Source organism: Salvelinus fontinalis, chromosome 14 (genome assembly GCF_029448725.1).
Source record: "Salvelinus fontinalis isolate EN_2023a chromosome 14, ASM2944872v1, whole genome shotgun sequence".
Taxonomy (NCBI): domain Eukaryota; kingdom Metazoa; phylum Chordata; class Actinopteri; order Salmoniformes; family Salmonidae; genus Salvelinus; species Salvelinus fontinalis.
In genome coordinates, this window is record NC_074678.1 from 21,519,283 (window position 1) to 21,536,127 (window position 16,845).

A 16,845-nucleotide genomic window follows, 5' to 3' on the forward strand; every position below is an offset into this window, starting at 1 on the left:
AGGCTTTCCCACTATGGGAGAGAGTTCTCTTCACTTCTATTTCTTTAATAATTCTCTGTCAGCACAGCTCCTTCCACCCCAAAAGAGTTGTGAAAAGCAATTATTTGTTTGCTTCTTGGTAAAAACAGTATGGCAGGGCAATCGATCAGAGTATAACAGAGATCAATAGGCCTCGTTAGATTATTAATTTGTGTGTATATGTGTGGTCTGTTCTACCCAGCAGCGAGACAACTGTGGGGATCAATGGGCTCCCGAGTGGCACAGCGTTCTAAGGCACTGCATCTCAGTGCTAGAGGCGTCACTTCAGACCCTGGTTAGATTCCAGGCTGTATCACAACTGGTCGTGATTGGGAGTCCCATAGGGTGGCGTACAATTGGCCCAGCGTCGCCCGGATTAGGGTTTGGCCGGGGTAGGCCATCATTGTTTTATTTAACTTGACAAATTCTTATTTATTAAGTGGCAGAAGTAGTAAAAAAATATATTAGTGGTAGCAGTATGTTGTAAAGTATAGCTGTGCTGACCCCTAGTGGCAGTACTATGCTATTACATCATGTGTAGTTTTACTCTATATTGATATAGCTTATCCAGACCATAAAAACAGACATATAGGACTAACATATATTGTGGACACATAGTCAAGTAGCTTTCTTTATTTTGAGATATGGAAACAATACGAACATATATAATCACACCCTTACAATCACAGGGTTCTTTCTGTGTGGCAATGCATGGACTCTCACACACGCTTGTTCCATCATACATACATACACTTGTTTTATACTCATATGTGCCTTCGATAATCCTGATCACACAGATCAGATAGTGTGATTGATTCACAGTCAAGTCAGTTTTAGTTTTGTTGGAGACAGTTGTTCTTTGTAACAGGGTGGCTGACAGCTGCTCAATGCAGCAGGCTTTCACAAAACCCAAAGGAGACATGTTGCTCAAAAGACAATCATGATAATTTTTGAGTGGGGAAGGGAAATTATTTATTTAACACATTGATATCAGTGCTGTAGTCTTTGGAGACTCCTTCAATATTGCCTAGCAGACAAAACATTGACAATAAAACGCATCATTTCAATCCTGTCATCTTTGTGTGTTTTTTTTATACCATATGGCAACAGGGGATTGGTCTACATCATTGCTGACTTAGATTTTTCTTTCATTTGATCAGTGCTGTAAAGCAGGGTTGATTCAATTCAGTTCAGGAAATCGCCAATTTGTACAATTTCTGACAACAGCAGTTCTGTAACAGCATAACTCCACTAACTAATAAACCTGAATGAAACATAACAATGCCTATCAACAAACTGGGAGGATGCAGGAAGCCTCCCCACATACAAACCTATAAATTAATATACATGTAAATACACACACTAATCTCTCTGATTGCCCAGGGTGTCTGCAAACAAAGACACTCCTTCCATCTGTTTCTAAATATATTGGGGTTGGCACAGTCAGGAGGCTGCTCAGTGATATTTCTACAACTGCTCAGAGTAACAACAAATCTTTACAAAGAAAGTTATACAATCATTCTGCTTCCTCTCGAGATGGAGTTGGGCAATAAACAGGATCTATTTTATTCAGTAGCTTATAGTTCTACACACTGCCTGCAGGGCTAGCTAGGAAGCTCTTTAGTCTTACCAACACAGTCCCGGGATATGAAACACCTAACTAGATGAGTCTGTACCCTAAAGAATACCTCGGCCCAAAGCAGCGTGAAATGCAGAGCCGTAGCTATACACACACGAGAAAACCAAGGTATGGAAGGTAATTTTTTTTAAGAACAAAACGATTAAATAGGAACTAATTTGCCGTCTCAACTTACTGTTGGGAGTTAGAATAGTAGAATACATGTGGTACAATTTATAAACTTGGTTGTGCATCAGCAGTTATCCTGTTGTTGCATGCCACTCACTGACAGTCACTCAATTAGCCAATGTCAGTGAAAAAAAATGTGATTGGTAAATTATTCGAGTGCCTCTAGCCAGTTAGGCCCTGACCTCCAGGGGGCCCCCATTGATTTTGTTATTCACTCTCACTCAGATATCATAACATGTCATCGCAAAATGCAGGAGATTAGCTTTTAAAATTGCAAAAATGTCTCCCCCCCCCCCCCCCCCATGTCAAAATGTGTAGAAATGCTGGAAATTAGCTGTAAAATACTTTTTTGTAAACAGAACTGTGAACGTATTAAATTATAGTTTTTGATCCCGGTGCTGAGTTAACGTGTAGCGGCTAATTGTATAGCTAATAGGCTATTTATTTGTAGATCGACTGAGGTGAATGACCCTACTATGTTTTTGCTGTCCTCCAAATAGTGTTTTAGAGTTTTTAAAGCTGCAATATGTAACTTTTTGGGCAACCTGACCAAATTCACATAGAAATGTGAGTTATAGATATGTAATTCTCATTGAAAGCAAATCTAAGAAGTGGTAGCGCCTCCTGAGTGGCACAGCAGTCTAAGGTGCGGCTTGGCAGGATCGTGTTTTGGAGGACGCATGGCTCTCAACTGTCGCCTCTCGAGTCCATAGGCGAGTTGTAGCAATGGGACAAGACTAACTACCAATTGGAAATTTTAAATAAATACCTGCACATTGCTAATTTCAGTTTGTGATACAACAAGCAAACTATTAGAATGCTAGCAACCAGGAAATAGTGGCGTGATTTCTACATGTTGTACCTTTAAAATGCATAGAAATGAAGTAAATGAGCTTCAACTTCCTTCATTTCTTGGATGGAGGGGGGGTACTCAGACCCTGACTACAGCCCTGGTGACTTACTAGCAGCAGAGTTCCCTCTCTCTGTTACTCTCTCATGTACAGTATAGGTACCGGTTTTCCCTGATCAGTATTGTGTCCATAGTCAACATCCAGAGGAATCCTGCTCTGCCACCTGCATTCTAATACTAATATTATATTCTCTGCCATTAGAACATATCATATATAAGGCCTAGTATATTGCTACCTGTGTGCTAATACCTGACATCGCCTTGCCCACAAATCAATTCCAGCTTTATCAGACACTTTGAAGTACTCATATTAGTACTTCTATATAAGAAGACATAGAAAAGAACCTGACACTGCATTCAGATAGCTGACCCAAAGTGTAAACAAAACACAATGGAGCTACCTGAACATTTGTCCATGAAGAAATGCCATCATGCTCAATGGTTGTGGGGATTAGAAAGGAATCATTGAGATCTATTTTGAATAACACACCTAAGGAACAATGTGCCAAAACATCAACAAATATACTAAATGGGAACATTATAGTGGTAGACTCTAGATTATAAACACAGAGAATGTACTGTAGCTGAGGCAGTGGATGGATCACCTCACATATTGGTGGTACATCACCCAGCAGTCCTAAAGTCAGTACTTCACATAGGCAAGTCAGTACTTCACATAGGCAGGACGTCGTCAACGATGTCTCAATCAGCATCCACACTTGTCGCATGATGCCAGTTGACTGGAAGTGTGAGTTACAAATGGAGTAAATCGCAGTGTATCAACAATAATGTGCTTTAAATTGTAGTTATTTTTGCTCATGTTAATATGGTCTCTTTTTCAAACAACTTAAAAAAGCATCTGGAAAGGTTGGACAGGCAGGACGGAGCTTTGGAAGATCAGCTACTGTAGGTATAGTATAGGAGAGGAAGACAAGGCCTTTCTCTAGCATGACCGCTAAGGGGTGCTGCAGTATTTATATAGATGGGCAGGATACCACTAGCCCCCTGCCTGAAACCATTCTAGTTTCAATGCCAACCTACTGATTCAGAAGCCCCTGTGCCCCGCATAGGATTCACATTGGACTGAATAAGAGCAGCAGACAAACAAGGGGGAGAGTCAAAAATGCAGAATAAATATTGCCTCTAACATTTCAGTTCAGTGCATGCAACAATTTGTTGTTAATTTCAACATCAACACACGACATAGAATAATTCAAGACTTTTGTAGCCTATAATCTCACCTAAACTAGCTGTTCTCACACATTGATTTGTCATGCAGACTATAAAACTCAGACAGAGAGAACTGGAATAGTCGGCTACAACACTGACAACTGTAATGCTCTCCAACTGAAATATTCAACTGTGAAAACCCTATTCATGGGTTCTGAGCGGACAGTAGGCTTGTTGCTATGTACTGTACAGAGCTAGGGAATGACCCATCCCTTTCATAACGTATCGAAAACTTAACTTCCATTCACATCAGCCCAACCAATCAGGAGTAAACATAGTATATGTGGCAATTTGGACAAAATTGAATAACACTATATATGGTGGAAATTACAAAAAAAGTATATATATATATTTTTATGTACCATAGAAAAGTGCCACAGTTGAATGATTGGACTTTAGTCTCAGAATGTGATTCTACTGATGTTTGAGTGGTACCTTTGGAATTCAAGTCTCAAAACAAACAACATCTCATAGAAAAATATGTCATAGGAAGGTAACTTTGGATAAGATGAAATTGTGGCTCAGGCTTCAACAAGAGACCCAAGATCAATCAGTAGGAACGGTTTCAATTACTTAAAGATAGCATATTCAAGTAGTTGAGTATGAAAAAAACCATGGGCCCTACTCAAGCTAAACAGCCTGCTGGGTTTATGAGAAAACCATAGGGCAGTTGGTACTGTACTCTTTGTGCTCTATAAAAAGGTAGGTGGACATAAAGTAATTCTCTTGTTCGGGGTTTGACATCAGCACAGTGTAGAGTGGGACAGTATGGATTTTTCCATCTACTGAGAGTCAAGCCATCTCCCTCTGATAAACATATGACCAATCTGGATCAATGTTAAAAGCAGACTCCAGCAGTATACATCCCAATAGGAGGACATGGAAAATTGTGAAAGGACAGATTTGTATAATCCATACTGTAGCTACATACAGTAGTTAAAGCTACAGGGCATATTAGGTTAACTCTGGCCCTAGAGGCTGCAGAAAGCAGAGTGGTGATTTGATATACAGTTGAAGTTGGATGTTTACATACACCTTAGCCAAATACATTTAAACTCAGTTTCACAATTCCTGAAATTTAATCCTTGTAAGAATTCCTTGCTTTAGGTCAGTTAGGATCACCACTTTATTTTAAGAATGTGAAATATCAGAATAATAGTAAAGAGAATGATTTATTTCAGCTTTTATTTCATCACATTCCCAGTGGGTCAGAGGACATTTCTCCAAAAAGTACGATCTTTGTCCCCATGTGCAGTTGCAAACTGTAGTCTGGCTTTTTTATGGCAGTTTTAGAGCAGTGCCTTCTTCCTTGATGAGCGGCCTTTCAGGTTATGTCGATATAGGACTCGTTTTACTGTGGATATAGATACTTTTGTACCGGTTTCCTCCAGCATCTTCACAAGGTCCTTTGCTTTTGTTCTGGGATTGATTTGCACTTTTCGCACCAAAGTACATTCATCTCTAGGAGACAGAACGCATCTCCTTCCTGAGCGGTATGGCGGCTGCGTTGTCCCATGGTGTTTATACTTGCATACTATTGTTTGTAAAGATGAACGCGGTATCTTCAGGCATTTGGGAATTGCTCCCAAGGATGAACCAGACTTGTGGAGGTCTACAATTCTTTATCTGAGGTCTTGGCTGATTTCTTTAGATTTTCCCATGATGTCAAGCAGAGGCACTGAGTTTGATGGTAGGCCTTGAAATACATCCACAGGTACACCTCCAATTGACTCAAATTATGTCAATTAGCCAATCAGAAGCTTCTAAAGCCATGACATTTTCTGGAATTTTCCAAGCTGTTTAAAAGGCACAGTCAACTTAGTGCATGTAATCTTCTGACCCAATGGAATTGTGATACAGTGAATTATAAGTGAAATAATCTCTGTAAACAATTGTTGGAAAAATTACTTGTGTCATGCACAAAGTAGATGTCCTAACCAACTTGCCAAAACAATAGTTAGTTAACAAGAAATTTGTGGAGTGGTTGAAAAACTAGTTTTAATGACTCCAACCTAAGTGTATGTAAACTTCCAACTTCAACTGTAAGTATACACATCATGATAGAGACGGACTGAATGGGGCCTAGGCCTGTGCTCTTCAACTAACGGTGTGTGAGCTCTCAGTGCGCATGTGTGTGTGTTCACTGCACGGTCTGGTACAAGTAGCCTCTCTTGTAAGCACTCAGGGGGTAGAATGTGGCAACGACAAACTTCCTGTCAAAGGTCCGTCCCGTCAGCAGTCTCTGGGCCTCTTTGGAGTCGCCTGCGTTAGCATATTCTACAAACACCTGGGGGAAACACACACACACACACACACACACACAGATTAAGACAAGCCGAGACAGTAAAAATGCAGGTCTACAATATGTACAAATCTCTAATTTGTATGGAAGTATTTAAATGACAACAATAGACCACTGGTTATGGGGCTAGTGTATGTCTTACCTGTCCTTTGCCTGGGTTCTCCTTGGGAATGAGAAGAGAGACCACTGAGCCGTACTTCTGGCACTCCTCCTTCATGTCCTCCAAGATGTCTGACAACACAACAGCATCATTTTGATCAGTGTAAATCGAAATAGTCACATTTTCAGGGGCATTTTTGCCACAAAAAAATGGTGTAATTTCCATATATTTTTTTTCTCACAATGTAGCATCTGATCATATGTTTTAAAAGGATACTGCACGATTCTGGCAATTAATATATTTTTCTATTTACCCAGAGGCAGATAAAAAAAATTGCTCACAGTATGAAGGAAGTTAGATACAGTGCCTTCAGAAAGTATTCACACCCGTTGACTTTTTCCAAATGTTGCTGTGTGACAGCCTCTATTTAAAATGTATTCCATTTTGATTTTGTCTCTGGCCTACACATAATGTCAAAGTGGAATGATATTGTTAGACATTTTTCAAAAGTCATTAAAAATGAAAAGCTGAAATTGAGTCAATAAGTATTCAACCCCTTTGTTATGGCAAGCCTAAATAAGTTCAGAAATAAAAATGTGCTTAACAGGTCACATAATAAAGTTACATGGACTCACTGTGTGCAATCAACGTGTTTAACATAATTTTTTAATGACTACCCCATCTCTGTACCCCACACATACAATTATCTGAAAGGTCGCGAAGTCAAGCAGTGAATTTCAAATAGATTCAACCATAAAGACCAGAGAGGTTTTCTAATAGCTCTCAAAGAAAGGCACCTATTGGTAGATGGGTAAAAATAAAAAGCAGACATTGACTAACCCTTTGAGCATGGTGAAATTATTAATTACACTTTAGATGGTGTATCAATACCCACAGTCACTACAAAGATACAGGTGTCCTTCCTAACTCTGTTGTCGGAGAGGAAGTAAACCGCTCAGGGATTTCACTAGGACAATGGTGACTTTAAAACAGTTAGAGGGTCTTTAATGGCTGTAATAGGAGAACACTGAGGATGGTTCAACAACATTGTAGTTACTCCACAACACTAACCTAAATTACAGAGTGAAAAGACTAGACAGCCATTTTCAAGTTTTGCCATAGATCTTCAAGGTGATTTACGTTCAAACTGTAATTAGGCCACTCAGGAACATTCAAGGTCGTCTTGCCTTACCTTTGAAGAGCTTCTTCTGTTGGCACTCCAAAAGGTCCCAGTTACATTACAAATGGTCCTGTCTCGAAAATGCATCCTTTATGCAATTTTGCACTAAAGTGAAACTGCAAAGAAAAATGGCAAAGAAATTAACTTTATTTCCTGAATACAAAGTGTTATGTTTGGGACAAATCCAACATAACACGTCACGGAGTACCACTCATGTTTTCAAGCATGGTGGTGGCTGCAACATGTTATGGGTATGCTCGTCATAGGCAAGGGAGTTTTTTTTAGGATAAAAAGAAACGGAATAGAGTTAAGCACAGGCAGAATCCTAGAGGAAAACCTGGTTCAGTCTGCTTTCCACCAGACACGGGCAGACAAATGTACCTTTCAGCAGGACAATAACCTAAAACACAAGGCCATATTTAAACAAATTGCTTACCAAGACAACCTTGAATGTTCCTGAGTGGCCTAATTACAGTTTGAACATAAATCACCTTGACAAAACTTGGCAAATGGCTGTCTAGCGATGATCATCAACCAACTTGACAGAGCTTGAAGAATAAAATAACTGCAAATATTGTACAATCCAGGTGTGCAAAGCTCTTAGAGACTTACAACTGTAATTGTTGCCAAAGGTGATTCTAACATGCATTGACTCAGGGATATGAATACTTATGTAAATTAGATATTTATGCATTTAATTTTAAATAAATTAGCCAACATTTCTAAAAACATGTTTTCACTTTGTCTTAATGGGGTATTGTATGTAGATGGGTGATGAAAAAAATCTATTTCATAAATTTTGAATTTAGGCTGTAACGCAACAAAATGTGGAATAAGTCAAGGGGTATGAATACTTTCTGTAGGCAGTGTAGTTTTGCAAGCCAATGCTAACTAGTGTTAGCTGACTGGAAGTCTACCGGTACACTCGCAAAACTACCTCTAACTTCCTTCATTCTGCATGCAGAGACAAACATTTTATCCACAAGTTAACCTGACTCTGGGTAAGTAGAAAAATGTCTTAATTGACAGCATATTGCAGTGTCCCTTTAAAAGCTAGTCAGCGACACATGAAGTGGACAGCAGAATTGTGCAGACTTCCGCAACTAAGGGCGCAGACAAACTTCTCAGCTGTTTTGGTCCCACATGTACAGATACTCTGTTACATAGTCTTGCTGCTGCTCGTGGCAACGTCATATCGCTGAGTCTATATATAGCCTCATCATATGGTTTAGTTCACCGATGACTCGTGGCACTGACTTGTGGTTCCACGAGCCCCAGTGTATTTCCATCGCCGATCTTCAAAATTATCAACTGTAGGAGAAATTAGGGCTGTGACCTACCTTCATACTCCTCCTCATTGTGTAGGTGGCTGTCGTCAATCAGGTTGAGCAGGCGCAGAACAGGAGAGGGCAGCAGAACCAAGTCTTCTATGTGAGGAGCTGTCACACATTTCCTCAATCAATAGGTTTAAGAAGCCTTCTCTATGGTTTATACAGCTCCACCCAACCTCTCTACTATGATTATAATATTTTTTGTTTTCAGTGAAAACTCTATATGCATATCATAAAGAGGTAGATTACAAACATAAAGGAAAAAAGAGGGTTGGGAACAGGTGCAGAGAGAGATAAGATTATGCTATAATGCAAGCTATCATATGAGCTGGCTGAGAATGAGGTACAGTGCCTATCATAAGTATCCACCCCCCTTGGATTTCTTCATTTTTTATTGGGTTACAAAGTGGGATTAAAATTAATTTGTACTTTTTTGTCAATGATCCACACAAAAAACGAATACATGTCAAAGTCAAAGCCAGGTCGCAGTTGCAAATGAGAACTTGTTCTCAACTAGCCTACCTGGTTAAATAAAGGTGTAATAAAAAAATAAAAAAACATGGAAGAAAAATGTTTGTATTTTTATGAAAAACAAAACGATAATATACCTTGATTATATAAGTGTTCACTGCCCTAGGTAAATACATGTTAGAAACACCTTTGGTGGCAGCGATTACAGCTGTGAGTCTTCTTGGGTAAAAATGATTCAAGCCTCTGTCAAGGTTTAGGGGATCATGGCTAGACAGCAAAGTCTTGCCATAGATTGTCAAGCAGACTTAAGTCAAAACTGTAACTTGGCCACTTAGGAAACTTCACTGACTTCTTGGTAACAACTCCATTGTTGATTTGGCCTTATGGTGTATGTAGGTTATTGTCCTGCTGAAAGGTGAAGTCATCTCCCAGTGTATGGTGAATGTAGACTTAAGCAAGTTTTCCTCTAGGATTTCACCTGTGCTTAGCTCCATCCCGTTTATTTTTATCCTGAAAATCTCCCCAGTCCTTTCCAATGTCAAGCATACTCATACCATGATGCAGCCAGCACCCTTCTTGAAGATATGGAGGCAGTTACTCAGTGATCTGTTGCCTTTTCCCCAATATTACAGCTTTGCATTTAAACCAAAATGTATATTCCTTTGTGTTTTTTTTAACAGTATTACTTTAGTGCCTGGTTGTATACAGGATGCAAGTTTATTTTATTCTGTATATTTGTATTCTTTGCACTCTGTCCTTGAGGTCATTACAATGTTGTTGATCCATCCTCAGTTCTCCCTTCACTGCCACTGAACTCTGTAGCGGTTTTAAAATCACCAATGGCCTCATGGTGACATCCCTAAGCAGTTTCCTTGTTGTCCTGCTGCTCAATTCAGAAGGACAACTGTATCTTTGACGTGTCTGGGTGGTTTAAGACATCATCAACAGCATAATTATTAACTTGCCCATGCTTAAAGAGATATTCAATGTCTGATTTGTTTTTGTTAGCCAGCTACTAATCACTGCCCTTCTTTATGAGACTTTCGAAAAGCTCCCGGGTCTTTGTTGATGAATATGTGCTTTAAATGCAATACTTGACTGAGGGACCTTACAAATGTTGTATGTATGGGGACAGAGGAAGGGATAGTAATTCAAAAATTCTGTCAACCGCTATTATTTCATTTATGTGATTTGTTAAGCCAAATTTTACTCCTGAACTAATTTACGCTTGCCTAAACAAATGGGGTGAATACTTCTGCAACGACTATATTTTTATTAAGTTTGTATTAATTTGTAAGCATTTTTAGAATTTTTTTCTCACTTTGACATTATGGAGTATTTTGTGTAGATCAATGACAAAGAAAAACAATTAAATCCATTTCAATTCCAGTTTGTAATGCAACAAAATGTCTGCTGTAGACTTTGTATTGGTGTTTCTGACTTACCAAAGGGAATACTGAAAAAAGGGCTAAGCAGGGCCGTCTCGGCTGTGCCTCTGTGCTTGGGGTCATAGTGAAGCATGCTGCAGGTGCACACAAACATTACAAAAATGAATGTCAACGTTAGGAACCCCTCTCTCAGGAAAATCATCACATGCATTTCAATAAGTTTACAATTTTTAAAATGACAACTTTTTTTAAGGGAGCGCAGAGTCAATTTGCTACAATGGATCAAATGTCTGCATTTATGCACAAACTAAAACTAAATGCATATGGATGAATGAATGCATGTTGTTACCTCTTGATCAGGTCTCTGAGGTGATAGACAGGGATAGCAGGACACACCATACTGTTACTGGCAAAGATATGGTCGACTATCGCTGCACTGTTGTCCTGCAGGAGCAAAGAACAGTAGGCAACATAACAGCAGGTTGGACAACACTCCCATATCTGTCTAATAACTGTATATTACCTAAATGTCTTATCTGTGTACAGTGCATTCAGAAAGATCAGACCCCTTCACTTTTTCCACATTTTGTTACATTACAGCCTTATTCTAAAATGGATTAAATAATGTTCCTCTTCAATCTACACACAATAACCCATAATGACGAAGCAAAAGCAGGTTTAGACATATTACTATGAGACTTGAAATTGAGCTCAGGTGCATCCTGTTTCCATTGATCATCCTTGAGCTGTTTCTACAACTTGGGAGTCCACCTGTGTTAAATTCAATTGATTGGACATGATATGGAAACGCTCACACCAGTCTATATAAGGCCCCACAGTTGACAGTGCATGTCAGAACAAAAACCGAGCCATGAGGTTGAAGGAATTGTCCGTAAAGCTCAAACAGAATAGTGTTGAGGCACAAATTAGGGGAAGGGTACCAAAAAATGTCTAAAGCATTGAAGGTCCCCAACAACAGTGGCCTCCATCATTCTTAAATGGAAGAAGTTTGGAACCACCAGGACTCTTCCTAGAGCTGGCCGCCCAGCCAAACTGAGCAATCGGGGGAGAAGGGCCTTGGTCAGGGAGGTGGCCAAGAACCCGATAGTCACCCTGACAGAGCTCCAGAGTTCCTCTGTGGAGATGGGAGAACCTTCCAGAATGACAACCATCTCTGCAGCACTCCACCTATCAGGATTTAATGGTAGAGTGGTCAGATGGAAGCCACTCCTCAGTAAAAGGCACATACCAAATCTACGGTGAAGCATGAGTGGCAGCATCATCCTGTGGGGGTGTTTTTCAAGGGCTGGGAGACTAGTCAGGATTGAGAGAAAGATGAACGGAGCAAAGTAGAGAGATCCTTGATGAAAACCTGCTCCAGAGCGCTCAGGACCTCAGACTGGGGCGAAAGATCACCTTCTAACAGGACAACGACCCTAAGCACACAGCCAAGACAACACAGGAGTGGCTTTGGGACAAGTCTCTAAATGTCTTTGCGTGGCCCAGCCAGAGCCCGGACTTGAACCCGATTGAACATCTCTGGAGAGACCTGAAAATACCTGTGCATTGAAGCTCCCCATCCAACCTGACAGAGCTTGAGAGATCTGCAGAGAAGAATGGGAGAAACTCCCCAAATACAGGGGTGCCAAGCTTGTAGAGTCATACCCAAGACTCGAGGCAGTAATCGCTGCCAAAGGGTCTGAATACTAATGTAAATGTGATATTTCAGTTTTTATTTTTAATAAATGTGCCTGTTTTTGCTTTGTCATTATGGGTTATTGTTTGTAGATTGAGGGTGTGAAAAAACTATATAAATCAATTTTAGAATAAGGCTGTAATGTAACAAAATGTGGAAAAAGTGAAGGGGTCTGAATACTTTTTGAAAGCACTGTATGTGAAGAACATATTGATCTATTAGCTACAGGTGGATCAGAGTCCACTGCATTGTATATGACAATGTGGTAAAGAACAGTCATTTAAACAGGTGTGTTTGTGCTGGGGTGGAACAAAAGCCTGCACAGTCAGTATAGTGGCAATACAGGCCCAGAGTCGGAGAGCCGTGCTGTGGACGTACTTTCCACTCGGGTGACCTGACAGTGTCTTTGAGTTTGATGCCGGAGTGCATCTCCAGCAGGATGATACCCAGGCTCCAGAGGTCCACAGTGGCCGAGCAGCCAGAGTTACCCTCCGCCTCGAGCCCCGCCTGGGCCAGCGAGTTCTGAAGCTCAGCCTCCGGGGCACGGTACCCATCCGTCTGGATGTACTTCACATCCTTGGAACACACAAGGAAAGAACAGACACTATTATACGGGCAGAAAACCACACACACCAAAGTTTAGCCCGGTCCATATAATTGTTTCCTAGTTGTATGTCAACTAATCTTATGCATAACTGATTAATGTCCAAAGATGCTAAAACCAACTTGAAAACCCTCCCTTAGAGGTATGTAGCCCACACCAACCCCTGTTCTCAACTCCACTTCACCTGGTTACCCTCCTTGAAGCTGAGTCCAAAGTCGATGAGTTTGAAGCACTCGTCGTCTGCGCTCCAGAGCACATTGCGGGGCTTGAGATCTGCGTGGACGTAGCCCTCTCGGTGGAGGAAGGCCAGGGCCTCCAGGATGTCTCTTGCGCAGTGCTGCACCAGCCACATGGAGTGGCCCTGCTGCTGGGCACCACCACTCTGGAGGCTGCCCACCTGGCCCTGGGTACTGGCCCTAACCAGCAGCTCAGACACACTGACATCCAGCAGCTCTAGCAGCAGGCAGCGTGTGGCCACACCCACATGGCTGTGGTTGGTGAACACCCCATACAGCGTTACTATGGAGACATACAGGAATGAACAGTCAGCATAAGCACATATTTGATTGGGTGGTGAAGTTGTGGGCTCTGTTTGAATACTACAAAAATGCATCCCTCCCTTGAGGTTACACTGATGTGATCTGTAAAGCAAGGTTATCACTCTGTTATAAAAACATGGAAGTCTTGTCTGAGTATTCACATATCATGAATGTAAAGTAAGTGTATGGCGATATCGATTTAATAATCAAAATCATATTCTTTTAAAGCCCACTCCGGCAACAATTTCAAAGTCCACTTGTAAACGTGGTGATAATCAATAAATATAGAGAACATTGAATTGTTTTATATAGGGGCAAAGTAAACTCTCCAATATCTTATCTTTCATTTAATTGTTGTAGAACAAGGTTGGGCTATTAGTAGAGAACCACCGATAATCTGTTGAGCCGATATATCGGGTCGATATTGGCTTTTTGTAGTCTATCGACCCTCCGCTGATAGTCACTCTACATGGGGGGGCAAAGTACGGACCGCATTAGTCCAGCCCGCGAGACAAAAAAAAGAAAAATGTGGTATCCAATTGATAGTTACAGTCTTGTCCCATCGCTGCAACTTCCGTACAGAGGTCGAGAGCCGTGCGTCCTCCGAAACACAAACCAGCCAAGCCGCACTGCTTCTTGACAATGCCCGCTTAACCCGTTAGCCAGCCTCACCAATGTGTCAGAGGAAACAACGTACACCTGGTGACCGTGTCAGCGTGCATTCGCCCGGCCCACCACAGGGGTCGCTAGAGCACGATCGGTGTGCGCCGCCTCATGTGTCTCCCAGTCACAGCCAGCTGTGACACAGCCTGGGATCGAACCCGGGTCTGTAGGGACGCCTCAACCTTAGACTGCTGCGCCAGCCAGAAGGCCCTGCAAATTGATTTTAACAAACAATAGGTCCCCCAAAAAAATGCAGCCCGCTGTTGAATTTCAAAATCCCGATGAACATGCAACATGTTCTGCAAGGAGCCATCTGACTTGTGGTGACAGTCGGATTAAATGGATTGTCGTAATAGGGAAAGGAGGAATCTTCCTGCATGTTTATGAAACGGTGTAGATCAGCGTTCCTCCTTTCCCTATTACGACAATCCGTACGCACGCTCTAAATTCTCAAACTATGAGCAGGTTTGAGTCATTCAGGCAGAACGTGCATCGTTGTTTCATCTTTTTTCCTACCCTCGCTCTCCTTGTTAGATATTATGCACATTATGACTTGGTAGCTAATGTCATCGCCATTGAGCTAGTTCTCATAGTGGCCATAAACCTCACCAAGAGACATGAGCGATGTGGAGATGTGAAAGGGAGCGGAGTTACAGCCTCGCTTTATCAAGTCATAGCAGTAGGATCAACCCACCCATTTCTTGACAGATAGCTGAACTAGCCAATTGAGTCGTTTCGAATTTCATCCTGGCAGCTGAAAAATAAATACTTTTCCCGATCACGGAAAATTACAATAACAAAAATACTCGGTTCATAAGAATCCGTGATCACAAGTCATCATGTTGGACCCATTTGCATTGAGTCTATGTTCTTTTATGTTCTCAAACTAACATCTGTGCCTATATGATGTCCTTCCATACAGGCATGACATTCTGGAGTGATGCTTCCTTGCAAATGTTGTGGCTCAGTAGGCTAATATAAGTCCCAAATGGAAGGCAAACATAGTTTGTCATCTGTAGCACCAGACTCCACTGATCAGCCAAAACACGCGCAATAACTCAATGCATGCACATACTCCTATTGAATATGTATTCCCCTGTATTGTGAGTATGCCTATACCATCTTAATTGACCCACTTTATCAAGAGATTTACCATTCAAATTAAATTATTACCTTTATGTTGTTATGTTGGTAAAAACAAATGTATTGTTTGGTTTTAAAATCTATGCATTATGCATACTGAATATCAGCTTCCTTGACCCCCAAGAATTGATATTGGCCCTAAAAAAAATCCATTCTCTAGTTATTACGATGCGTCAGTCAGGGTTATCATCGTCAGGTGTTGGTTTGACGTGGCTGAGAAGGGCTTTACGACATGCCAATGAAGGCTTTAAAAACCAGCGTTGCAGAAAAACAGCTTACTATGACAGATCAGAGACAATATTGAGATTTGTGACTTGGTTGTAATGACTGACAGGCAATCAGCTTGATAAAAACACAGATTTCAAGTATGAGGCTAAACCCTTTGCAATACGACTCATAATTTGATTCTCAGATTACATCATCAATGACCAGGTTCACTAGAAGACGAGCTCTGTAATTCCAGAGATTGTGCACAGTAACATTACAACCATATTACAATACAATAAAAAGGTCCGTACCGATGTTTTTGTGTCCTTGGATGTCTTCCAGCACGGACCTCTCCTTGTGGTACCCGTAATCTCCGCCCTGAGCGTCCGCCAGGAACTCCTTAACGGCGGCCGTACTCGTCCTTCCCGAGCTCACCCGGTATACCGAGGCCGAGACGCCTTGCCCGAGTCGGGCCTGGACGTTCCAAATTTCTCCAAATATTTCAAACAACACCGGCTTCATTGCCTGATCAACGGTTCCGGGAGATCCTGCCATCAATACTGCGCTGCTATCTGGACGGGGTATCTTCCCACTTGGATCTGATGAACTACAGTGAGCCATTGAGATGAGTGAATCAAGGCAAATTAGCTAGCTAGTTAAGTTTTAGACAGTTGTATGCAGCTGCGGGAACATAGCAATCGACCAGCGAGACACCCCGATAAAAAAATATCGCACGTTTCGACACTAGCCAGCACTGTAAACGTGTCTACTCTCCATTTCTCGAACATTGAACTCAATAAGTTAGTTACGGGTTTCAACTTTAGCTACCAATAGCTGACATGTTAGCTACTTCGCATGTGTTAGCTAATTTAGTTAACTCAAACAGTAATTTAACATGCATGCACACGGTCACAAAATAAACGACCTAAATGCAAGCATTTATTCCGAACACGTTGGTTAATCCAAGTCATTTGCAAAAGCAAAAAGGTCTCCCTTCTTGATTTGTATAATGGTATATTTTGTCATTGTTTAGCCGGCCATTTCCCGGAAGCAGCAGCCGTCATTAAATGGTTAGTACTGTAACGAAACAGTACTATTGGGATTCTTGGGACGTCCCTACCCCCTAACCTTGAGCTCATTTGAGTAGTAACGCGAAAGCAACCGACTGTAGACAAAAGTCGAAGAGTGAAGTCGGACACTGATGTGGTTTTCCAACAGCAAGGCTCAGTGCAACATGGCGGTGTTGACATTGTTTA

At 41.3% G+C, this 16,845-nt stretch overlaps 2 protein-coding genes across 3 annotated transcripts in view; one reads left to right on the plus strand and one right to left on the minus strand.

Annotated features, from left to right (window-relative positions):
- Positions 1-636: 636 nt before the first annotated feature.
- Positions 637-16,210, minus strand: LOC129869608 (serine/threonine-protein kinase Kist-like). 2 transcript variants are annotated; one of them, XM_055944158.1, is made up of 8 exons: positions 15,901-16,210; positions 13,222-13,556; positions 12,812-13,009; positions 11,087-11,181; positions 10,795-10,871; positions 8,888-8,986; positions 6,410-6,498; positions 637-6,252 (listed from the first exon to the last, which is right to left on the minus strand). In XM_055944158.1, the coding sequence occupies exons 1-8, from the start codon at positions 16,208-16,210 to the stop codon at positions 6,106-6,108; spliced, it is 1,350 nt and encodes a 449-aa protein (XP_055800133.1). In that variant the 3' UTR covers positions 637-6,105. The 2 variants fall into 2 exon arrangements, 1 of the variants encoding a protein (XP_055800133.1); XR_008761996.1 differs by lacking the exon at positions 637-6,252 and adding an exon at positions 7,560-7,663.
- LOC129869607 (UDP-N-acetylhexosamine pyrophosphorylase-like) overlaps positions 16,113-16,845 on the plus strand; it is a 33,370-nt gene continuing 32,637 nt past the window's right edge. The window contains exon 1 of the mRNA XM_055944154.1: positions 16,113-16,201. The gene's annotated coding sequence lies outside the window, so the exon portion shown is untranslated. The remainder of the gene's footprint in view (positions 16,202-16,845) is intronic.

Bases quoted from the DNA above. Each gene is read 5' to 3' on its own strand.
- LOC129869608 (XM_055944158.1), bottom strand. From the start codon at position 16,210: ATGGCTCACTGTAGTTCATCAGATCCAAGTGGGAAGATACCCCGTCCA. The intron at 13,557-15,900 runs GTACGGACCTTT...ATGTCTCCATAG, and splicing joins CCAAGGACACAAAAACATCG to TAACGCTGTATGGGGTGTTC. The intron at 11,182-12,811 runs GTACGTCCACAG...TTGCTCCTGCAG, and splicing joins TCAGGTCACCCGAGTGGAAA to GACAACAGTGCAGCGATAGT.